This window comes from Taudactylus pleione, unplaced genomic scaffold, assembly GCF_031769625.1.
Source record: "Taudactylus pleione unplaced genomic scaffold, aTauple2 ptg000005l, whole genome shotgun sequence".
NCBI classification, from domain to species: domain Eukaryota; kingdom Metazoa; phylum Chordata; class Amphibia; order Anura; family Myobatrachidae; genus Taudactylus; species Taudactylus pleione.
Window position 1 is genome coordinate 20389024 of NW_028284408.1, and position 23717 is coordinate 20412740.

The 23717-nt window shown below is 44.9% G+C and overlaps 1 protein-coding gene across 1 annotated transcript; it reads right to left on the reverse strand.

The window, feature by feature from the left end:
• Nucleotides 1–4145: 4145 nt before the first annotated feature.
• Nucleotides 4146–23717, reverse strand: MED4 (mediator complex subunit 4). The gene is made up of 7 exons (XM_088478350.1): nt 23561–23717; nt 21570–21636; nt 21203–21373; nt 18642–18699; nt 12727–12813; nt 5220–5351; nt 4146–4830 (listed from the first exon to the last, which is right to left on the reverse strand). The coding sequence occupies exons 1-7, from the start codon at nt 23629–23631 to the stop codon at nt 4658–4660; spliced, it is 759 nt and encodes a 252-aa protein (XP_088334476.1). The 5' UTR covers nt 23632–23717; the 3' UTR covers nt 4146–4657.

Consider the following 23717-nt stretch of genomic DNA (forward strand, 5'->3'; position numbering starts at 1 on the left):
AACCAAAAAGGGAGGGATCCCTCCAAATGTATGGAAGTGGTACATTTTTGTAAAAGTGTGTACGGATGACCAGGCAGCTGCTCTACCGAGGCACCATGCCGCACAACCCAAGAAGCCCTGACAGCACGAGTCGAGCAGGCTCGAATTGAAGCCGGAACCATCACATTTGAAGATAAATATGCCTGCTGGATGGCAGAAGTGACCCATCTAGCGATGGATCCTTTTGAGGCTGGCCAGCCTCTTTTTGGTGCATCAATCAACACCAACAAAAAATCCATACGCCTCAAAGACGCAGTGCGCTCCAAATACAGTGCGTAATGCATGTACCACATCGAACAGTGCTAAAGAAAAACCTTCAGTAGTCACTGGAGCCTGGCAAATGGCTGGAAGGACAATATCTTGGTTAATGTGGAAAGCCAATACCACTTTCGTAAGAAAGGAAGATTTAGTGCATAACACCACCCTATCCTCATGTAAAATGAAAAGCGGAGATTTAGAAGAAAGAGCCGTTAACTCAGATACTCTTCTGGCCGAGGCAATGGCCAAAAGGAAAACAACCTTCAAAAGTGAGGTATCACAATTCTACAGATTCTAATGGCTCAAAGGGTGCCTTTTGAAGTGCCTGCTAAACTAAATTTAAGTCCCAAGGAGGAACGGGCGGGAGATAAGGAGGCTGTATGCGAAGAACCCCCTGCAAGAAGGTCTGAACTTCAGGAATGGTGGCCAATTTCCTTTGAAACAGGATCAATAGGGCCAAAATTTGTCCCTTAAGGGAGGACAATCTAAGACCCTTAACCAACCCATCCTGCAGAAAGGACAAAAGACGAGACACTCAGAACCTTCAGGTTTAAACTCGTGTCGTTCACACCAAGAAATATATATCTTCCATACCCGATGATAAATCTGGGAAGTGACTGGTTTGTGAGCCTGTATCATGGTTTTTACAACAGATTCTGAAAACCCTTTGGCCCTCAAGATGTTGGATTCAAGAACCATGCCGTCAAAAGCCAAGCATGGCAAATCGGGGTAACTGCATGGATCCTGAAGTAACAGATCTGGACGCAGAGACAGACAATATGGAATGTCTGCCAACATGTTCTGAAGAATTGCAATGATGGCGCAGCCAGTCGGAAGCCACCAGAATGACCGGCCGTGCCACTGATCGAATCTGCTGAAGTACCATTGGTAACATTACCAGAGGAGGAAAAATGTATCTCAGCTAGAACACCCATGGTGTTATCATGGCATCCACCAGGAAACTATTTCCACAAATACTTCCTGGTGTAATTCCCATTCCCCTGGATGCACACTGTGGCAACTTAAGAAGTCCTCCTCCCAGTTGTCCACCCCTGGAATGTAAAATGCCAAAATAGCTGGAACCCAACTTTCTGCCCAATGAAGGATGTGAAAAACCTCCATCATTGCTCGCCAGCTGCGTGTGCCCCCTTGCTTGTTTATATAAGCAACTGCTGTGGCATTGTGTGATTGGATTCACACTGGTAGGCTGTGAGTATCTGGGTATCCTTTATATAGGGATGTGACCTGCATTGTGACATCACAATGCATGCAGACAGCAGCTGGGGATGGCTGTAGCTTAGATCAGCTCTGGGCCCTACTTGCAACATTTGTATAGCATCAGTAAATGTTTGTGAATCTGGTGCTGCCTTGGTGAATCTCTGATCTTCACCCTTGAACTCTGCATGGAGATTTAGGCACCCCTGTCGGGAGGGGGGGGAGTTAGAGTTAGGCACACCCTAAGGGAGGGTTAGGGTGGAGGTTAGGGACAGATTTGATACTTACCCTGTCGTGATCTTGTCCTTTCTAGCTTCCGCTGTCGGTATTACATCCGCCGGGATAGAATATCGATTCCATTATTAGCATGTAGTAGGTTTAAATGGAAAAATATATATTTTTTTAAATGATATAGTCTTCCCAATTCCAATTGTTTATGATATAACATGGTATATTAGAATGCTATAATTCACTACTAAATCAGTCAGTCAGTGAGGAGAGGCAGTGGCGGAACCAGCCAAGCTAGTGACAGCTTATGCCCTGCAGGAGCGCACTGATGAGAACAGAAAAGCTGGGGCTCATTAGATGGCAGTGTAACAGTGCAGGGAGAGGGCCTGACACCAGAGACAGCCACACTTCCTGCACCTACTGTAGCTACGCCCTTGTTTACAGAGAAGGACACATCCCTATCTGTCTTTTATTTATAGGGGAAGAGAGCAGCAAGCTCTTTAGAAGCTATTTAGAAGTGGGTGGGAAGTGTATAAAATATGTTTTTCTTGTGAAAGTATACAGCTCCTTGTGGGATAATTACATTGTTGTAATTATTTGAATTTAAGAGGTAGAATGATGAGTAAGACTACCGAAAGCTTTATCTCCATCTTTTTGTATCAGACACTGTCATTACTTACACTGTATGTTCTTGGAGGAAAATATGGGAACACACTGCAGGAACAATTCATTGTCAGATATAATATAGAAGTGATATAGATAATAGCTGCCGAGCTGAGTGTGTGCAAGCTGTTGGGACATTGAGTCCCTTTCTTTAAAGTATTCGTAAACATACCAGTATGTCGTCTGAAAACACCAATTGCCAATCAGGGCTCATCCAGCTCTTCTAATGCAGCGATGGTATAGAGTGGAGCACATCACTGACCACTTGATGGAAAGAACTAGGCTACATTGTTCATGAGTACGGCAAAGAGGTTTGCTAATATTCTGGAAGGTGGTCATGGGTCTGCAACACTTGCAGTAACAAGAACGAGGATCTTTTCCCTGCTTCAGTATAACAACTATATTACAGCAGACCACTTTTTTTTTTTTTGTTATTGCCCATTAACTTACTCTTATTCACACCTAGTGCCCATAAAAAAGTACCACACACACAAAAAAAAAAAGTTATTTGGGGTGCAGAACATCAGACCTTCCTGAAAATAGGAAGCCAGAACCATAAGTTTCCTTTACCTTGGGTTCCAACAAAGTGTCAACTGGGGACAAAAAATCTTCTTTAGACCCACTCCCAAGGAAAAACTTCATTTTCATTTCCCCCAGCAACTGCTTCTCTCTGCAGCGGTGTCAGGTGGGGAGTGCCATCAGGCTGTCCGATCAGCAATTATCATCTGCACTGCATACTCTGGGGGAGAGTGCAAGGATGCAGAGGGTGTTTGACTGGTTGCGTTGTTTGCAACCATGTCAGGGAACACACAGCCTGGTGTGGTGTTACACTATTTTAGCTTTTATCTTTTTTTTTGGATTATGGAAAAAGAAATATCACAGTGAGAAGAGTTTTGGGAAGCACGGCCCACATCAAAAAAGTAATTAATTTAATATTTTTTGTTTATTATGTCAGTGCTAAGTGTCCATTTTATATTATATTATTGGAAAAGCAGTGCTTAGGAGCGCCGAGAGTGATAACACATTTCATTGTGACCTGGTATGTAAAATAGAGTCACTATATGGGATAATGGGGGTCATTCAGACCCGCTCACAAGCGGGTCAATGTTCCCCACTGCGCATGCGCACGACAGAGGAAGCTCCGTCGTGCGCATGCGCGAGACCCGGCGAGCGACGGGCTCACCATCGCTCCGGGTCTCGCACCAAAGGGGGCGTGCTGTAGATGTTGATTAACAGCACGCCCCCTTTGGTTGGCGTGCTGGGGGCGTGCCTGCCAGACGGAGGCGTTCCCATGGGAACGCCTACCGTCTCAAGCCGGCCCCACTGACATCACTAGTGATGTCAGTGGGAGTGATTTTGGCTCTGATAGAGCCAAAATCACTCCAGGGCTTGCGGCAGCGAGACCCTACTGCAGGGTCTCCGTCGCAAGCCCGATGGTCAAGACCATCGTGACCATCATCATGGACGCTCGCTATAGCTGTGGGTGGTAACCCACAGCTATGCGAGCGTCCATGAGGACGCTCCAAAAAAAGGTAGGAGGGCCCTGATTCAGAGCGAGCGCTCTGGTCAGAGCGTTCAGCTCTGAATCAGGCCCAATGTACCGTCTACTATAAAGAGGGTTCCAGAAAACAATGTATACCATGATAGCCAGCCAGGTAGAACATTGAAAATAAAAAAATCCTATATTAAGTTTGAGAAGAAAACGATGGAATGGAATAACTTATTGGTCTACAAGGTTATAGTTTTGTCAATAGAAAAAAACCTGTATTGAATAATAGTACTTTTTCATATGTACAACTTAGCATACAGTATATGCACACTGCCTTAAACATATATACATATGGACATGTAAACATTTATATACATGAGTGGTGCCAACTTACGATAGATACAAAAATATAGTGGTTAACACCAGCAATAGTATTATTTAGAACATTAACAGTTCAGATAATTGATGCAAGAAAACTGAATACGTACACACAATAAAAACTATAGTAGGAATGGGACATGAATTTCTGTCATCATGTTTTCAAATGTTACATAATGAACCCATTTTTTTTTTGTCACTATTTCAATGAAGTATTTGAGTAGCACATGTATCAGGAGTATATGCTCAGTTCATAGGACTGAGGCATGTGGCATGGATATAGGAAGCATTTTCTTTTCATCACACGTATGTAGGTTTTTTTGCTTCTCTCTTTTGGAGCCTGTAGCATCCAGTACATAAAGGTTACAGTCTTTCTGCAGGCCGTGCTTAGTCCGAGTCGCTGCTGCTGCTGGAGGAGTCTGTAGACATGACTTCCACATCATCTTCATTCTCCTTGTTAGGACCAAGCGATTCCATTAAGAAGTCATTGCTGTGGTTTGGTGGTAGCATGTTCATGGACATGTCATTGGATTGCCAAGGATACTGAGGTGCCAGGACATCTACAATGCAAAAACAGTTCCAAATTCATTTAATAATTTTACATGTCTTAATCCTAAATCAAAAACACATGTAACCATACCTATAAATTAAATAACATATCAATGTACTGGCACCTATTCACCATAGAAAATATAGCACATGCAAACACTTGATATATAAAAAAAACTTTACAAGTATTGGAAAATAAGTCCTTCATCTTCATGTATATAGTATGGCAGTATATAATGTGTGTAGTCAGACAGCCAGCACCCTCCTCCATGCTAATCTATACAGTGTAAGATCAGCTTGTGCTCCTTTGCTTCGGATCCTGTAAAATACCACATTCTTTGCTCAAGAACTAAGGTAGAGCTGGGAATTGGCTCAGCTATGCAGGGGTTATATACAGTACCTGGAAGCCTCCCTGCTGCTAACGCATCCCCTGGTAAGTGACCATTCACCCCATTTGTAGGGAGATTACTCATTTGACCCAGCAAACCACTCCTCATCTCCAGATCCGTGGGGTAGGGCCGACGTGGATCACCTTAAATAAAGGAAGACAGACATTAAGCTACTTAGCTGACAGAAGTTAACAGATCAAATCGCAAAAAGGATATCAGAACTACCTGTACTGCCCACTCGAACAGCTTATCACACCAAGCATTCCGACCGCCGTCTTCCCGACCATCTAAACCCGGCAGGGGTCTAATGACAGGCATCGGGATCTGTCATTTTACCTAGGCCGGGAGCCCGACAACCGGCATACCGATCGAAGGTAAGCTGGGCGCCAACAGCGGAAGGAGGGGGGGGGGGTTAGGCTAGGGAAAGGGGCGGGGGGATAAGGCAGCCCCCACCGGGAGACTTAGGTTTAGGCTGCGGTGAAGGAGTCCATCTTTCCATATACCTTTGTGTATGTTCTGCCCTCTGTGAGCTAATTTGCTCAAATAAACCATATTCAGTTTTACCCATTATGCATCTTTGTTAAATGCCATTTTATCATCCCCTGAATTACACTATACCAGCGTGATATGTCCGGTGTGAGTGAGCCGGCAGGTCCCGTGCAACCTCGCTAGTGTCGAGCGTCTTTCATTGCCGTAAATTCATCTAAGTCGCAACGCAATATGACTAGGACATGCCAGGAGACTGATTCATTTGATATGTGACATTGATATATCGGTGTGAAACACAGACCGATAACGGACCTTGGTGTGGAAAAAAGCTGTGGCCGTTGCATCATATCACTTTGTATGCCGACTAAGAGACTCAGCCGCACACAGATATACAAGTGTCACATATCAAATTAATTAGCACAGTCTCCTGATGCGTCCTACTTGCATCGCATTGTGACTTAAATGCATTTTCAACAAAAAAAGACTCCCGGCACTAGCAGAGTCTCACAGGACCAAGCGCGCCAAGAGGGGTTGTTTGGCGTGACTGCAGTTAAGACGAGTGAGGACACACGTGTTTTATTCTCTTTACATGTTAACAATTTCTAACCATTCGTGAGAAAACTGCTTTTCAAAGAGAAGTATTCATTTATTTTTGCCCATTCATTTCTCCCAATCCCCAGAAGCGCCCAGGGCTCTCTACCACTTTCTATTTGTCAAATTTTGCTAGGGGATGTAGGGTTACCCTGAGTATCTGAGCCCCAGGCTGTTTCATTGGTTGCGCTAAAGGTTCTTGCATATTTTTTCATTCATACAGGTTGAGTCTCCCATATCCAAAAAGCTCAGGGACCAGGGGTATTTTGGATATCGGAATATTCTGTATTTTGGAATATTTGCATACCGTAATGAATATCTTGGGAATGGAATCCAAATTTTAAAAAACAAGAATTAATTTGTGTTTTATATACCCCTTATATACACAGCCTGCAGGTAATTTTATACAATATTTTCAATAATTTTGAGCCTTATAAACCAAGTTTGTGTACAATGAACCATCAAAAAGCAAAAGGTGTCTATCTCAGTCATGCTAAAAAAAATATGATATGGTAAGAACTTACCCTTGTTATCTCTATTTCTACGAAGTCCATAGGGTTCCACAGGATACCTTGGGGTATAGGTGTGACGTCAGTCGCAGGGCACCAAAGAGTTAAGCTTTCAGCCTCCCAGGATGCACTAGGTCCCCCTCCTATACCCCGCCCCCGGGCCAAGGCACCTCAGTTAGTTACCAAGCCATAGGCCGGAGGAGGAGAAGGAAGAGAGAGAACAAAGATCTGGACACATACAAGAATCACATTCTCACCAGAGGGAGACGGAAAACCGGTGACCAGAGCAAAGCCCATCTGCAGCACAGGTGCGACAGGGCGGGAGTCCTGTGGAACCCTATGGACTTCGTAGAAATAGAGATAACAAGGGTAAGTTCTTACCATATCTCATATTTTCTACTTCAGGGTCCATAGGGTATCCACAGGATACCTTGGGGATGTCCCAAAGCAGTATCCTTTAAGGGTGGGGACGCTCCTGTGCAGAAAGGAGAATCCGCCGCCCGAAGGAAGCATCCTGAGAGGCGAAGGTGTCAAACCTGTAATACCTCACGAAGGTATGGACAGAAGACCACGTAGCAGCCTTGCAGATCTGAACTGCCGAGGCACCACGTCGAGCTGCCCACGAAGGACCCACAGACCTAGTGGAATGAGCCTTCAGAGAAGGAGGGACCGGTAGGCCTTCATGAAGATAAGCTTCAGAAATAGCCATACGGATCCAGGCTGCCAAAGTTTGCTTTGAAGCAGGCCAACCCTTTTTACGGAAGCCAAAGAGGACAAACAAAGCGTCCGACTTCCTAAACGAAGAAGTGCGGTCAACATAAGTCCTTAAGGCCCGCACAACATCCAAAGAGGCCTCACCCACGGAAAGACCCGGTGAGTTAAAGGCCGGAACAACTATTTCCTCGTTAATATGAAACTGGGAAACAACTTTGGGAAGAAACTCGGGCCGAGTGCGGAGCACTGCCCTGTTCCCATAAAAAACCAAGAAAGGGGGTCTACAAGAAAGAGCCCCTAACTCAGAAACACGTCTGGCCGAAGCAATGGCCAGAAGGAAAACAGTCTTAGCTGTTAGCCATTTAAGATCCACTGAGCCCAGTGGTTCAAACGGCGGTCCTTGGAGAGCCCTCAGGACCACAGCCAAATCCCAAGGCGCCACAGGTGGAACAAAGGGCGGCTGAATGCGGAGAACACCCTGCATAAAGGTGCGCACATCCGGGATTGTAGCAATCCTACGGTGAAACCAGACAGATAGGGCCGAAACCTGTACCTTCAAAGAAGCAAGGCGAAGCCCATGATCTAGTCCCGCTTGCAGGAAGGCGAGAATCCGAGACAGACGAAACTCCCGCGGTGCATAACCTCTCGGTCGACACCACTGGAAGAACGTATGCCACACGCGATGGTATATCCTCGCGGAAGACGGTTTCCGAGCTCGCAACATGGTACGCACCACAGAGCTGGAAAACCCCCGGGACCTCAGCATGGCCGTCTCAACAGCCACGCCGTCAAAGACAGCCGAGTCAGGTCCGGGTGAAGGCAAGGACCCTGAGACAGAAGGTCCGGTCGTAGCGGCAACCGCAGAGGAATGTCCACGGACAGACCCTGAAGGTCTGAGAACCAGTGCCGTCTGGGCCACGCGGGAGCTATCAACAGGAGCGTCCCTCCTTCCTGTTTGAATTTCCGGATTACCCGTGGAAGAAGGGAGACTGGAGGGAACAGGTATGCGAACCGGAACGTCCACCGGACGGACAGAGCATCCACCAGAGACGCCCCTTCATCTCTTGTGCGAGACCCGTACACCGGCAACTTGTTGTTGTGCCGGGACGCCATGAGGTCGATTTCTGGAAGACCCCACCTGTCCACCAGTAGTTGAAAAACGTCCGGGTGCAGGGACCATTCCCCCGGATGAACGTCCTGGCGACTTAGAAAGTCCGCCTCCCAATTGAGCACTCCCGGGATGAAGACCGCTGATATGGCCGGAAGATTGCGCTCCGCCCAAACCAGGATCCGAGAGACCTCTACGAGAGCCGCCCGACTGCGAGTTCCTCCTTGCCTGTTTATGTAGGCCACGGTGGTAGCGTTGTCCGACTGGACCTGCACCGGGCGACCCTGGAGAAACCGCTGTGCCTGCTGGAGAGCATTGAAGACCGCACGGAGTTCCAAGATATTTATTGGAAGCTCCGCTTCTGTCGGCGTCCACCTGCCCTGGAACAAGTGTGGACCCGAAACTGCTCCCCAGCCCCGAAGACTGGCGTCCGTTGTCAACAGGACCCAATTTGGAACCCAGAACGGACGTCCCTTGTTGAGGTGGGTCGTCTGTAACCACCACGTAAGGGACAGGCGAACCTCCTGGGTGAGCACAATCGTCTGGACAGGATCAGGTGCTGCAGAGGTCTGGAGTGAAACTGGGCGTATTCCACCATGTCGAACACCGACACCATGGAGCCCAGTAACCTCATCGCCGAGTGTAAGGACACCCGGCGGCTGTGCAGACAACTGCGCACCCTTGACTGTAAAGCAGAGATCTTGTCCTCCGTCACGAAGATCCTTTGCTGTCCCGAGTCCAATAAGGCTCCAAGATGCAGAATCCTCCGAGACGGGATTAGAGTGGACTTCTGCCAGTTGATTAGCCAGCCGTGCCGTTGCAGCAGTGCAATGGTCAGGTCCAAGTGGCGTAACAGGAGCTCTGGAGATCCTGCCACCAATAACAGGTCGTCCAAATACGGCAACATGCGGACTCCCTGCAGCCGCAGAGAAGCCGCCATGACCGCCATCACCTTGGTGAAAACACGTGGTGCTGTTGCCAGGCCAAAAGGTAACGCCCGAAACTGGAAGTGGTCGCTGCTGATCGCGAACCTGAGGAACTGTTGATGGCGCCAAAGAATAGGGACATGCAGGTAAGCGTCCTGTATGTCCAATGACACCAAGTAGTCCCCAGGTTCCAGCGCCAGAATGATGGACCGTAGGGTCTCCATCCGAAACTTCGGGACCCGCAAAGACTTGTTGAGTGCTTTGAGGTTGAGAATCGGACGATATGACCCATTGGGTTTCTGTACCAAAAACAGATTTGAATAGAAACCCTGGCCCCTCTGGGAGAATGGAACCGCTACTATAACTCCAGCCTGGAGCATAGTGTGCAATACCTTCCGCAGCTCCGTAGCCTTGTTCCGGTCTGATGGGAGACCCGTGGTGAAGAAGCGAGCCGGGGGTCTGTGCCGGAAGGAGAGGGCGTATCCGTGAGAAACCACCTCCAGAACCCAAGTGTCTGTCGTAGTGGTCGACCAACACTGGGCGAACTGTAGCAGGCGGCCTCCCACCCTGGGATCCCCCAAAGGGAGGCCCGGACCGTCAGGCCGCAGGCTTGTCATCTGGCTTGGGGGCCGGACGTCTGGTACTCCATCTTCTCCGGTAAACGGCAACGCTTCCAGACCTTTCTTGGAATCTGCGTCCGCCTTCCAGGATCGCAGCCACAAGGTGCGACGAGCAGCTACCGCTGCTGAAGAAATTCTAGACACCAGAGTACTAATATCTAGAGCCGCCTCGTTGATGTAGGTGGCCGAATCACGGAGATTGCCAATCAACTCCGCCTGATCGGCCGGACAGTCGGATTCAAAAGAAGCCTCTAATGAATCCGCCCAGCGCTCCATCGCTCTGGCAACCCAGCAAATGGCCATAGCCGGCCGTGCTGCCCCCCCTGCAAGGGAATAAGCGGACTTCAGGCAGATTTCTACCTTGCGGTCCGTAGCATCCTTAAGGGAGGACATGGATGGCATCGGCAATGTGGCACTACGGACAAGACGGGTCACGTGAGAATCCACCTGTGGAGGGGATTCCCACTTCGCAAAATAATTATCCGCGAACGGATAAGCCACCGCCAGGCGTCTCTGCGGCTGGTATCTTTTGCCAGGTTGTTTCCACGCCTCCTCTAAATGGTCCACCAACTGACCCGAAAGAGGAAAGACTGTGGCATCGCCCTTCACATCTTTGAAAAAGGCATACTTAGATTTAGCCGCTGGGGGAACTTCGTCCTCAATCACCAAGGCTGTGCGGACCGCCCGAATAAGTCCAGGAATATATACTTTGGACTTAGCATCAGCGTCCTTAGTATGGAGAGGTTCCTGATCGTAAGGATCTAGAATCTCCCCATCATCAGACGTCCCTTCGTCATCCTCATAAGGAGCGGACAGAGACGCCACCGGCCTTTTATGAGACCGCATCACAGACTCCCCTTGCAACACATCCGACAAGTGCTGTACAGAACTCGTCAGGGAGTTAACCCACGCTGGCTCCTGAGAACCCGGGAGCTGGGAAATAGGGAGACTGTGGGGTACCACCAATTGTCGTGGGAACCCCTGCATGGGTGACGACACCACAGACTGCTGGGACAAACCCATCGGAGTAAACGCGGGCTGCGGAGCTAACTGGCCCACTAAAGCTGTTAACGCCTGAGCGAAACAAGCCCAGGGCGGCTCCTGTACCGGTGCTGTAACCGTAATAGGCCGCGCCATGGACAAACACTGCCGGCAAAGGCCCTCCGCGCTACCCTCCCCCTCCGCTAACGGTACTTTGCACGTGGTACACTGTAGCCGGAGGGGGAAATCACTTTCAGACATGATGGCACCACGTATGTGACCTCTCTCACCAATTAAGTATTAAATAGGTGAGAGACCACCCTGCAGCACCGCACCGCAAGGGCTTTAGCAGAAAGAACAGGGACAGTAATAAAGCTGACAGTTTAGATGAAGAAAAGATTACAGGCAGCAGCGCTAGCACAGTCACATACAATGCAGAGAAATAACAATTCCTGCACTAACAGCGCTGATCACTCAACTACACAGACACAGGGCCTGGTAGGACACAGCGCTGCATACACAGACCTGACCACAGCGGAGGAGAGGTATGCGGGGGGACCCAGACCACGATGCTTCCGTCCAGCGCTTCCAGCAGCGTTCACCATGCGTTCTGGAGAAGATGGCCGCCGAGGAGCAGAGAGGAGGCTGGCCTGGGGGAGGAGCGCTGCCACAGGACCAGTCAGCAGCATGCAGAGAGGGCTGTGTGCAGCGGGGGAGGCGCCGGCTGTGAGACAGGGAAGGCGCGCTCCCCTGGCATGCATTTAACCCCTGGGACGCCGCAGCGCTACCGCTCTGCTGCGGTCCGCTGTCCCAGGGGGTAGTGGAAGCGCAGGTTGGTCGCCTGGCTCCACGCTGCAGCCAGTCCCCAGGGAGCCCCCTGCCTGGGGACTTAGGACCATGTGATCAGCGGGGACCCACCGCGGGACCCCGCTGCTTACCTCTGTCCCCCTTGAATCCGACCATGGTCCGGAGCATCTGGGGTCACCGCTAGCTGTGACCCCAGACGCCCACCAGCATCCCCGGATCAGTACCGGCGTTCTGGTACCGGCGGGGTGTAGGGAAGACAGCATGGACGTCAGGACTGACTGTCCATGCTGTACATCCAGTTGTGCAGCCACAGCTGCATGAAGAATAAGCTTCAGGGGCTCTTCTAGCCCCCACTCCAACAGGTGCACCCGACTCCGGCCGGGCACCAAACTAAACTGAGGTGCCTTGGCCCGGGGGCGGGGTATAGGAGGGGGACCTAGTGCATCCTGGGAGGCTGAAAGCTTAACTCTTTGGTGCCCTGCGACTGACGTCACACCTATACCCCAAGGTATCCTGTGGATACCCTATGGACCCTGAAGTAGAAAATTCAGTATTTCAGAATATTTGGATATGGGAAACAAACTGTATTACAAAGGATTATTAACAATTGAATGGAGAGCAGCTGGATACATGTGACGAGACTTTGATCAATGATTAAGTTATACAGAAAACTAAAAAATTTTAAATGAAAAATCCCAGAACCATTATTTGATTTGCATTTGAATAATTAGGAATAACACAAAAATAAACTAAATAAAAATACATATTGTTACCTGGCACCCATGTCAGAGGAGCACAGACTGCATTACTTGCGCTAATCCGATGGGCGTATTTAATCAGTTCTTCCGATGAGATGGCACCTTAGCAGCACAAAACAAAGCATGTAAACAGAGTTGCAAAATTCAATGCAGATTTCACAAGGATAAAAAAAAAAAAAAAAAAAAATCTATATTTACTTTTATATTTTATTTTTAACTCTAAAGAAAAATCTAGAAAGTATGCAATAGTGAAATTCTGTTTCAAAGTGGAAGGTTGGAGCAAATATATTTGGGCCGAGGAGGTGACACCTGATCTACCAAGCATATTGTTATACAAGATATTATTGTGAATATTGCAATGGTTAAGTTTTTATTTGTCAGACTACAACGTTTATGTTAAAAAGTAAAAAGAAAGAAATGGACTGAAATTAAAAGAGTCAGGAATAATGTTGTGCAGACTTGACTGATATAGGGCCGTATTCAATTTGAGGCGAAAAGTCCGGATCTGCGATACTTTTTCGCCGATGACGTAATTTTCGCCTGTTTTGAGTTTCCTCCGTATTCAATTTAGAAGACTATTCGCCTAGGCGGAAAGTCAATGCAATGTAATAGGCGATAAAGTTTCGCCTATGAATAGCAGGCGGAAAAAAGTGCAGAATTGTGGTTTTTGGGGTACAACATTGCGGGAACCCTCGTACAGCCTTAAGACAGTCCCCTAAAAGGTAAACTGCGTAAAAAAAAAAAAGGTTTAAAAATCTTTGGGACACCCCAAAAAAAATAAAAAATAGAGGAACAAAGTGCCAAACTACCTAAATTAATTCAATTCAGGTTCCCATGTATGCGGCAGGTGTTTTCTTCATTGCGGGGACAAGCGGCATGTGCAATTTTGCAGATTTTTTAAAATAACTTTAGGGACTTAAAAAAATGCTTACCCCTATTTTCATGTACCCCAAATTTGTGCTATTCTTTACTACTTCTTCATAGCCGCAAAACTGCACCTTGCGCGGCTATTACAAACCCCGACTTCCTTTAGCAAGCAAAAATGGGGGAACCCATAGTGATCCCCCATGTCTGGACATCTTTAGGGGGTCCCAGGCATATTTCCCGAAAATTCCCGTTTCTTTTATCGTAAATGGGGTGAAGGGTCATTTTAAAAAAACAGGGATAATTTTTCAATTACCTATAGCAGGTGAAAAAAAGTGCGGATTTGGGGTTTAGAGGTGCAGGCTTAAAAAAAATAGCCTGTAACCTTGGGAATGCCCTCTTAAACAAAATGTGCAAAAAAAAAAATGTGAAAATCGGGAAGCCCCCCCCCCCAAAAAAAATTTCACAATTTTTGGGTGAAAATAAAAAAAATAAAAAATAGGGAACCAAAATGCCAAACTAACAAAATTAATTCTGGTGAGGTCCTTAAGTATGTGGCAGGTGTTTTTTTCATTGCGAAGAGTAGCAGCAGCTGTATTTTTGAAGAATTTTTAAAATTACCTTTAGGTACTTAAAAATATGCTTACCTACAGTTTCATGTACCCCAAATTTGATGGGACCACTTTTAAAAACGAAAAAAAAAAAAACCTAAGTGCTCTTCTGCATTACTTCTTCAATGTTGGGAAAAATAACCACCTGCCGCATCTATTTAAATAGCCGACTTTCTTCTGCAGGCAAAAACGGGGGTACCCATAGTGATCGCCGAGGTCTGGACATCTTTAGGGGGGGTCCTACAATTATTTCCCGAAAATTCATGTATTTTACTTTGGAATTGAAAACGGGGAATAGCGGGCACGAGCGCGATACTTTTCCGCCTAGAAAACAGAAGAAGGAGGCGAAAAATCCAGCAGGCGAAAAGTCGCCTCAAATTGAATACGGGCTTATAGACTCATACATAGCTTATGGGTGGTGAGGGGGTGTTATACTCTACTAAATCAAAAGTATTGTATTTAAGTATAGCTTTAAATATAACAATTTTATAAAAGAAAAAAAAATATATCAATTACCCTCTATTTCGCCATTTATTATGTTTATATAATTTGTGCCTTGCCAACAACATAACCCTAACACTATGTTGGGACTCCTGTTACACGGGACACAAAATATTTTCAGAACTCTCTTCCCACCCATCCCTATAAGGTGATGAAATTGTTATATTGTGTGTTAACAATTGTACTAAGATGTGGCTCCCTTTTAAAGAGCACATACAGACTCTCACTGGACATTGGGGAGGAGGACAATTCAATAAGGATTGAATTGTAGCACATCAGTAAGGATTGATGTGCCGTGAAGGGACTTCGAAATGGTCATCAAGACATTCCGAGGCAATGCAGTATCGTTTATATCTATACACACAATAATGACAGTGTTTTTATTGTAACATCCAGCAATGTGAGCAATCAAGACATTGTGGTGATGTACCGCAGCACATCGCACAGAACTAAATTCCTCCCTTGGGCTCTTCCTACTTGTGGAATTGACTGATGAGATCAAGTTACATTCTTCTAGTTTGTGACTTCAAGAATACTAGGGTAATTAATTTAATAAATTACATACTGCATTCAGTAGATGCGATTGAAAATGATCAACCACCTACAGTATATTACGGATATTTTGTATAATAAGGTTGAGGTGGGAGAAAACAGAAGGAGAAAGGGAAAAACGTGGAAAGGGGATTCAATTTATTTTAGTGACAGGCAATATTTGCATTGGTACTTAAAGCAGCACAGAAGCATTGTTATAACTATGGAGCCATAGTAATACCGGTGTAAGCATTATATTAATTAGGGTGAGGGTGGTTTTAGCTCTTCCTGAAAAGCCATGGGGCCCAAATCTGGGTGAATATATCTGATTTTTTTCCCTATGCATGTAACATGCAAAATGTGTTTTTTTACCACTGACATGAATGGAGGATTTGTCAGTATATGTAAAGTACGTTCCGTGCCTCTGTCAGTGGCCCTGATTTTGACAACATTTTCTCAAATTGTGGACACAGCAACATAAGTCAACACCTTCTGAAATCCCAGCTGAATCAATTAATCCCCCTCTCTCTCAATGACAGTCAATTGTTCCAATGCAACCGACTAGAAGAGACTGAATTCTGAACAGAACATTGACGTAATTATCTTGTGGCCAAGAATCAATTTAAATTTCTCCAAGAAATGGAACCATGAGCAGGCAACGCACCAAGGAACGTGCCACACACAAACTTCAGGGAACATAGATTTACTTCCTGGCGTGCACAGAACTAAAATAAGAAAATATAAATCTGTGTACAGCGGGTGGTTTATGGATAATGAGATACATGGAGCTCAAATCAATACTTCCTTTGTGCTCAGGGTTAAAGATTTCCTAAACACAATGCTTTCCAGAACAATTGCTTTTCTGTTAACCAACTCCACATAACAGTGTTAAGTTATTTACCTTACATCCTACCTGTACAGTTCCTTATTATCAATGCTAGAAATCTATGTAATTACATTTTCTTAACTATTTAGTGTACTTTTGAATACTATTATAAGCCTTAGGCTTAATTGAGATTACATATTTTTCATTATCATATTGCAACACAACACTTCATAAAATCCCAGTGCTAGTTATTATTCTTTTATTTATATGGTGGCATGATGTGTTCATGGCTCAGTACTTGGCAAATTACAATAAAACAAACAAAACTATATAAAAAGGAATCACAGTTCAAGTGCAAAAATGAAACAGTGAAATTACAAAAGAAGATACAGCTATCAACAAGAGCTATCAGAGACCCTGTGCTTGGGAAGGGCAGAAAGAAGGGATCAGAGTCACTGACTAAGGGGGAGAATGGAGAATAGTGCAGGGTGAGAACCAAGAGGGTGAAGGGACCTGCTCATGAGAGCTTACAGTCTAACGTAGGGGCGGGCAATAAGTGGCCCTCCAGCTGATGAACTACACATCCCAGCATGCCTTACCACAGTTTTGCTATTTGGTCATGCTAAAATGGTTGCAAGGCATGCGGGGAATTGTAGTTGAGCAGCAGCTGGAGGGCCGCTTATTGCTCACCCCTGTCTAAAGGTTTGGGGGTAAAATTGTAAAGTATAATAGGAGGAGATGAGGAGCGAGGACACCAGATGGGAGTTAAGAATGAGAGGAGTGATGATAGGCATTCTGTTAGAAAGGTGGAGTTAGTTCCAGAGGAGGGGAGCAACACAGAAAGAAGACTTGGATGCAGGAATGGGAAGAGGCAAACAGTGAGCACGGAAGGTGACAATCTGATGAAGAGGGCAAGAGAAAGTGTGAATGGAGATGAGGAGCTGAAACTAGATTCTGTAGGGGAAGAGGAGCCAGTGAAGGAGTTGTGGAATCAACGACAAGACAGGAAAATTAAGAGCACAGTAGAGGACAGATTTAAAAAAAAAGGAGAGGAAGACCAGAGATTAGTTTACAGTGGCCCAGATGTGACATAAGTACATTAATATTATCGATATGGTAGCCTCCAGGGTATGAAAGGTTTGGAGATATGCAAAGGTGAAAGTGGTAAAATTTAGAAATGGTAAGAACGTTAGGGGTGAAGGAGAGTGACAAGTCAAGATGAAACCCAGGCAGCTGACATAGGGGAGAGGAGAGTGTTAGCAACAGAAGGAGTGATATGGGAGGGAAAAGGAACCAATATACTCAGTCTTAGATATGTTGAGCATAAGAAAGCACTGGGACATCCAGAAAGAGATGGAGGCATTTGTAGATGATTGCAAGAGTGGAGGAGGAGAGATCTGGGGGAGGGGAAGATTTGTGTATCATCAGCATAAAGTTGGTATTGTAGACTGAAGGAGCTGAGGAGATCTCCAATGGAGGAGGTTTGAAGAAGTAAACCAAGGACAGAACTTGTGAAATGCCAACAGATAGAGAAGGAGAGGGGAGATAGAACTGGAAGTAAAGACAGAGGAGGAATAGTTTGAAAGGTAGGAGTATTGCCAGGAGAGGGCAGTGTCACAGAGTCTAAAGGAGTGTGGAGGGTTTGAAGGTGGAGGCTAATCAACAGTGTCTGAGGCTGCTGAGAGGTCAAGAATGATGTGAATGAAAAACTGACTCTTAGGAAGTATATTTACTAAAGTGCAGGTTTTTAGAAGTGGAGCTGATGCCCATAACAACCAGATTCTAGCTATTATCTTTTAGGTGTTAGACAAATGTTAAGTGGAATCCGATTGGTTGATATGGGCAACACAACTCCACTTCTAAAAACCCGCATTTTAATAAATATACCACTTAGACTTAGTAGTGAGAAGGTTGTTAGCGACTGTGGCAAAGACAGTTTCCATGCAATGAAGGGAGATAAAGTAACATTGAAGTAGGTCGAGGAGGGAGTGGAAAGTTGATGGAAGACAAGTCGCTTTAAGCTGCATACACACGTAAAAGATTTTCTGTCCAACCATCCGACTAGTTGATTGGTTGGAATGAAAATCTGGTAAAGTATGTGAGTAAATGATGATCAGCAATTTGCTCCTAAATGCCAGAAAACAGATGAAAATGGTCGTCAGACAAGTTTGTTAAATGTTTGATCTAATCAGTTTGTTCAAACAACACTTTTTGTCCATTTTCCGGCATTTGGGAGCAAACTGTTGATTGTCATTTCCTTTCATATCTTACCACATTTTCATTCCAAAAAATCAACTAGTTGGATGGTTGGACAGAAAATCTTTGTGTGTATGCACCTTAAGAGTTTGCAGGAAAATGAGAGAAATAGATCGCGTGGTAGATTGAGAGGAAGCCAATGTATATAATAAGGACCCTGGAGCCCTGTATATTAAGTAGATGTTGACAGAGTATCAAAGAATTCCAGCAATTATTACATAGTGACGGAGATAAAAATTACAAATATTGATCAGGACCTGATTAAGGAGAATTGAACTTACAGCAAAAAAATCTAAACTTCTTTCTACTCAACATATATCAACTTTCATTTGTACACTGACCTTTTTTTGCTTTATTAATTGATTTCAATTTTTCCTTAGCCTGATAAACTGCTGTCGCCTTTAAAGAAAATAAATCATTTAAGTACAATTCAAATTATACATGTTAGCAGCCAAGCAGCATTTCACATTTTATAAAGGGATTGTAGCATCCACAACAATATGCAATACAAAATATTGTAACCCTTTAAAAACATGCATTATTTTCTGGTTAGTTGAACACAACACAAATATCAGCTTTCCATTACTAGACTGCTCTAGAAAAGCACAGCTAGAATCTAATAGCTATAGCACAATGTCTACTGTAATTTATTACAAACGTACACAGTTCCCAATGACAAAAGGCGATTAACCTGCCCGATTTGCAATCGCTCAGTAATCGCCTGCAAATCGGGCAGTTAAATGTTGAAAACGACCAGCGATGTGCGTGCACGCTGGTCGTTTTTAACATCCATCATCGCCGAACATGACGGTCAACCTGACGACCGTCGTCAGGCTGCCCATGTTCGGGGAGGATTGATATGCATACACTGAATGTCTGAACGTTCAGTGTATGCACTTCAACCCTAGGGAAACGACGGCACGATTACGATGTTGTAATCGTGCCATCTTCCCTGTATCTTCTAATGGATACACACCTTTAGGTGGCCATACAAACACACAAGTAGGGGGCACATCATCTCATATGTAATGCACAAGGGTCAACACTTGTATTAACAGCTGTGTAAAATGACAATATCCTGTCACTCTGACATAAGTAGTGAAAAGGAAATATTTTTCACAAAGGTGTCCATGTTAGGATATATCCAACCATGCCAGAGAATGCAAAAGGCAATGTGCCACAGTCATTCTTACACTAAATCCTCACTTCTCCTCTGATTAATGTATTTCTTCCTCCAGCTAATTAACCTCAGCCAGACAGTACACTAGTGGTGCATGACCAGCAGCCTGCATGCGGCGTGAAAAGGATATCTGGCTGCTCCCACCCACTGAAGCCTACTAAGAGTAATTTACTCAATGGGATATATAGAAACCATTAGCCCTGGTCCGGAAGGTTAAGGATGCGGGTGAAGGACAGTCCTTTTATGTCCGTTACTGGTTGAACCACCTCCCTGTACAATATCACTTTTCCCTGTCTCTGCACCCTCAGCCACACTGCCAGCTATATGATTTTCCTAAGAGGTCATTGTCTGCTGTGCAGAGCATGGAGATTCCACTCCTTATAAAGAAGCTGATGCCACTGCCCTATGAATGTACTATATGGAAATTCCATAACACCTGACTGAGCATCATGTGCTGACCGTGAAGTTTAAAGAATTGCTTAGTTCCCCAGACTGAAGGAGGGTGGGAGTTCTCATCAATCATCCATTATTAGATCAATGTCACTACTGGAACCTGCCACAGTAGAGTTATTGAAGTATGTAAACCTAAAAATGAGTGAAGTATTGTATGCACTAATACAAGTGATTATGGCATGAAATGAGAACATATTAATTTCAGACACTGCCAGATGCAAATGAATGAACAGGAACAGCCTTGATCATAGTCATAGGCAAAACTACAGCCAACTAGACCATGCAACGGCTATATGAACCAGAAATATAGTTGGCCCTGTAGAAGTAAAAATAAAAGTTTGCCTATTAGTGTCCTGTCCTAGTGACGCAGATATTATAGTAATAAGGGACTAACTTTTTCTTGTCCATTTGTCCCCTATTGGAGCACTCCTGTCATTATTACTACACAGTAATTTAAAGCATAGCCTAGCGGAACCACATGCATATGGAAGTCCTAGCATAGGACAGTAAACAGTGAATGTCTACTGTTACTGGTCTTGCAAAACAGTATGTTAGATCAGTTTATTTTTTATACCCAACTTGACTGTCTGCGAAGCAAACCCAAAAAAGGTGTAAGCACTGATCCTGAAACTAAGGGAACTGTATGTACTGGGCGAAGGTTGTGTTTTTACCCTGCCTTAGCGAGACAATAGGGCATTATTTAACATGTATGGATTTCATATTGCTTTACTGCAGATTTTTGTAGGTTTCTATTATAAAAGTCTCTTGGCATATGTTAGTAATGTTAGTGTAATTCAGTATCCAAATGATTTTTGTTTTGCTTTTTAATAAAATCAGAGAAAAATCATGCTAAATAACTCAACCCAAAAATAAAAATGTAGCTCACCCTAAGACAATAGAAAGTTAGTTTTACCTTTGATGAGGCATTAACCTAATCTGGCAGGATTCCTATGCCTGACTCTGCACTTCGCTCTCTCACTAATGCTCACATGAATCAAATAGGCAACAGTATCTTCAGTGCCTTCCTTACATCATCAATAGAAAGTTCATTATGAGGAACATTCAACACTGCTGTGTGTTATAATAATTTGTTAACATTTATTTATATAGCACTGACATATACCGTCTCCAGGATAGGGGCATTTCTCGGAGCCTATGGGTGAACCTGAGGGGCAGGGTGGTGCTATATAGAAAATATTTATAGGAAACTCATTATCAGTTATCACATAGATGATTGCCACAATATATGCAAAGATGGGACATTCTCACCAGTATGTGTTCAGCCTCCTTCAGTTGCTTTTGTAATTGCTGGATATCGCTATCCCGTTTCTCAACTTCCTTCTCCAAGAGCTGCATTTCCTGGTGAGTCTTGCCCTGATTGAACGCCAACTTCATCAGCTCCTGAAACTCACCATCCCTCTGAATCAGAAGTTCCAAAATCTGAAAAATGATGTCAGTATACTTGTGTCATGGTCATATATGGGTTATTGTTACTGAGGCCAGTAAACCTCATAATACAGGGACAGTCTGGATTATTATAAAAGTGTGAGGGGTGACCAGAGATGAGGCTGAAATCCAGCTGTAATAGCAGGTTATCACAACATCAGTGGTAAACCATGCGCAGTAAGAAACTTACTTGTGTTTCTTCCCCAGGTTGATTTAGTTTCTGGCTCCTGGAAAGCGCCAACACTTCTATTAGCTCTCTGCAAAAAGAAACATTTTAATAAGTGTAAAAATTAAGGTTAAGGCCCCCATACACGGTGCGATATGCACCTTACGATCTGACGGCCGACCTATCGGGTGGTTCCCACACACGGAGCGATCGGGTGGCCGACCGCCTGATATGCCTGCACCCCCCCTCCCCCACCCGCATAGCGCTGCATAGGATCATACATCACTCCCTCAGATCAACTGAACATGCAGTAAGATCTTGAGGAGGGATGTACGATCCCACGGGAGCGCGCACTGGCCGATATCATACCCACACAAGGAACGATATAGCAGCGATATCGTTCCAATCCATCGGATCAGCTGCTATATCGCACCACGTAAGGGGGCCTTTAGTCTAGATATAAGCATCTATGCAACAATCCTACAAAGAATAAGACATACAAAACATATAGGATAATTTTTCCCATACCATAAATTCAAAGAATATTAAAAGTCACTGAAGAGCTCTGTGATTATATACATTTTATACAGGCAACGGAAATGCTCGGTGACTGAATATTAGTAATCAACAGAAGAAGCTGCACTTTTTCATATAATACACACCTATTATCAATGGATATTGAAGTGCTGACAGGAAAAATCACAGATTACAAATAATTAAAAGTGATGAACTGAACTGGGAAGGCAATCCACAAACCATCACCTCTATTGTTTGCTTTTCATATAAATAGATGGTAATTTGGTTACATACCTGTCCTTTGTCAAAGGACAACTTTAAAAATAAGCAAAAATTACTAATTCAATTTGTTACCACTAATAGTAAATAAACCTAATCTATCTGTAAAAACTCCCCAATCACAGAGGGTGTGTAAATTCCAGAAATTCCAGCCAGTTACTGGTTTATGCAGAAAATTAAAAATAGTGCCCAAAATTGAAGCTGAGCATGTCGGGACTTAGAGTTCCATAACAGCTAAAAAGCTTACTATAGCTACTGTACATGGATGAATACAGACGAGCAAATAGGATTTGGATAGGTTTGAACCAGTCTGTATAGCACTTATATTGCCTAAAGCTAGGTACACACTTGTAGATATATTGTTCGCACGACTGATATATCGGTAGCGGATAGACTGGTGTGTATACTCTATATGACTGCGCGACGTCGTTCACAGATATATCAGGCCGGCCCTGCAGTCAGCCGATGCCAATATATATCGGTGCATCTGGCTGCGTGTACAGGCGCCTGCTGAGCACCTGTACACAGATTTAAATTAAAATGCCCGTCCAGTTGTGATGCCTAGCCAGACATATAGAGCGGCCGATTGGTGTGCGCATATAGCTTACCAAATCGGCTGCTCTGTTGGTTGGCGGTTTCATCTGGTAAGTGTGTACCCAGCATAAGAGACTGCAAATCATTCAGCAATTACATGTTCTGCTTCTGTGCACTGCAAACCCACTGCAGCCTTACCCTAACCCTCCCCTTAATACTTACCGTTGGGTCAGCGGTTGGGATTCTACAGCCGGTATTCTGACCGCTGGCATCCCGACCTCCTGGATATAAACTACATCCCAATGTGAGAATCACTGGTTAACAAACTGACTCCGAAAATACAACTGTCTGTGCAATTATATTTATAATTAGTTCTAAAGTATATTGGGCTCCAGGTAAGTGTTCCATATCAGGTGGTATAGGCATAAACGGTATGCTGCTAACCCTTAGCTGCTTCTGAGACTGAGCTGAGTAAAAGTTGTGATTATCTGCTATAACACAGAGAAATGAGCAGATGTCCTGTAGTAGCATCCCAGCATGAGCCCTTATGAATGAGACAACACATGCTGCGGACTGTGCTATTGTTACCAGGAGACTGGAGTATGCATGCAGACTTCCGTACACTGAGTGTGTACACCGACACAGACATTCCTATGTTATCATAATCTAGAGCAGAGCACAGTTACCTGGACAACACTTCCAAGTCATCCAGCACCGACAGCAGCCTCTCTTTAGTGGTCTTCTCCGCTGCCGCCATGACGGCTCTATGTAATGGGCAGCACAACACATACACAGCACAGCAGTAGCAGCGAGCAGCTCATCGCCCGGAAAGAGAGGAGCCCG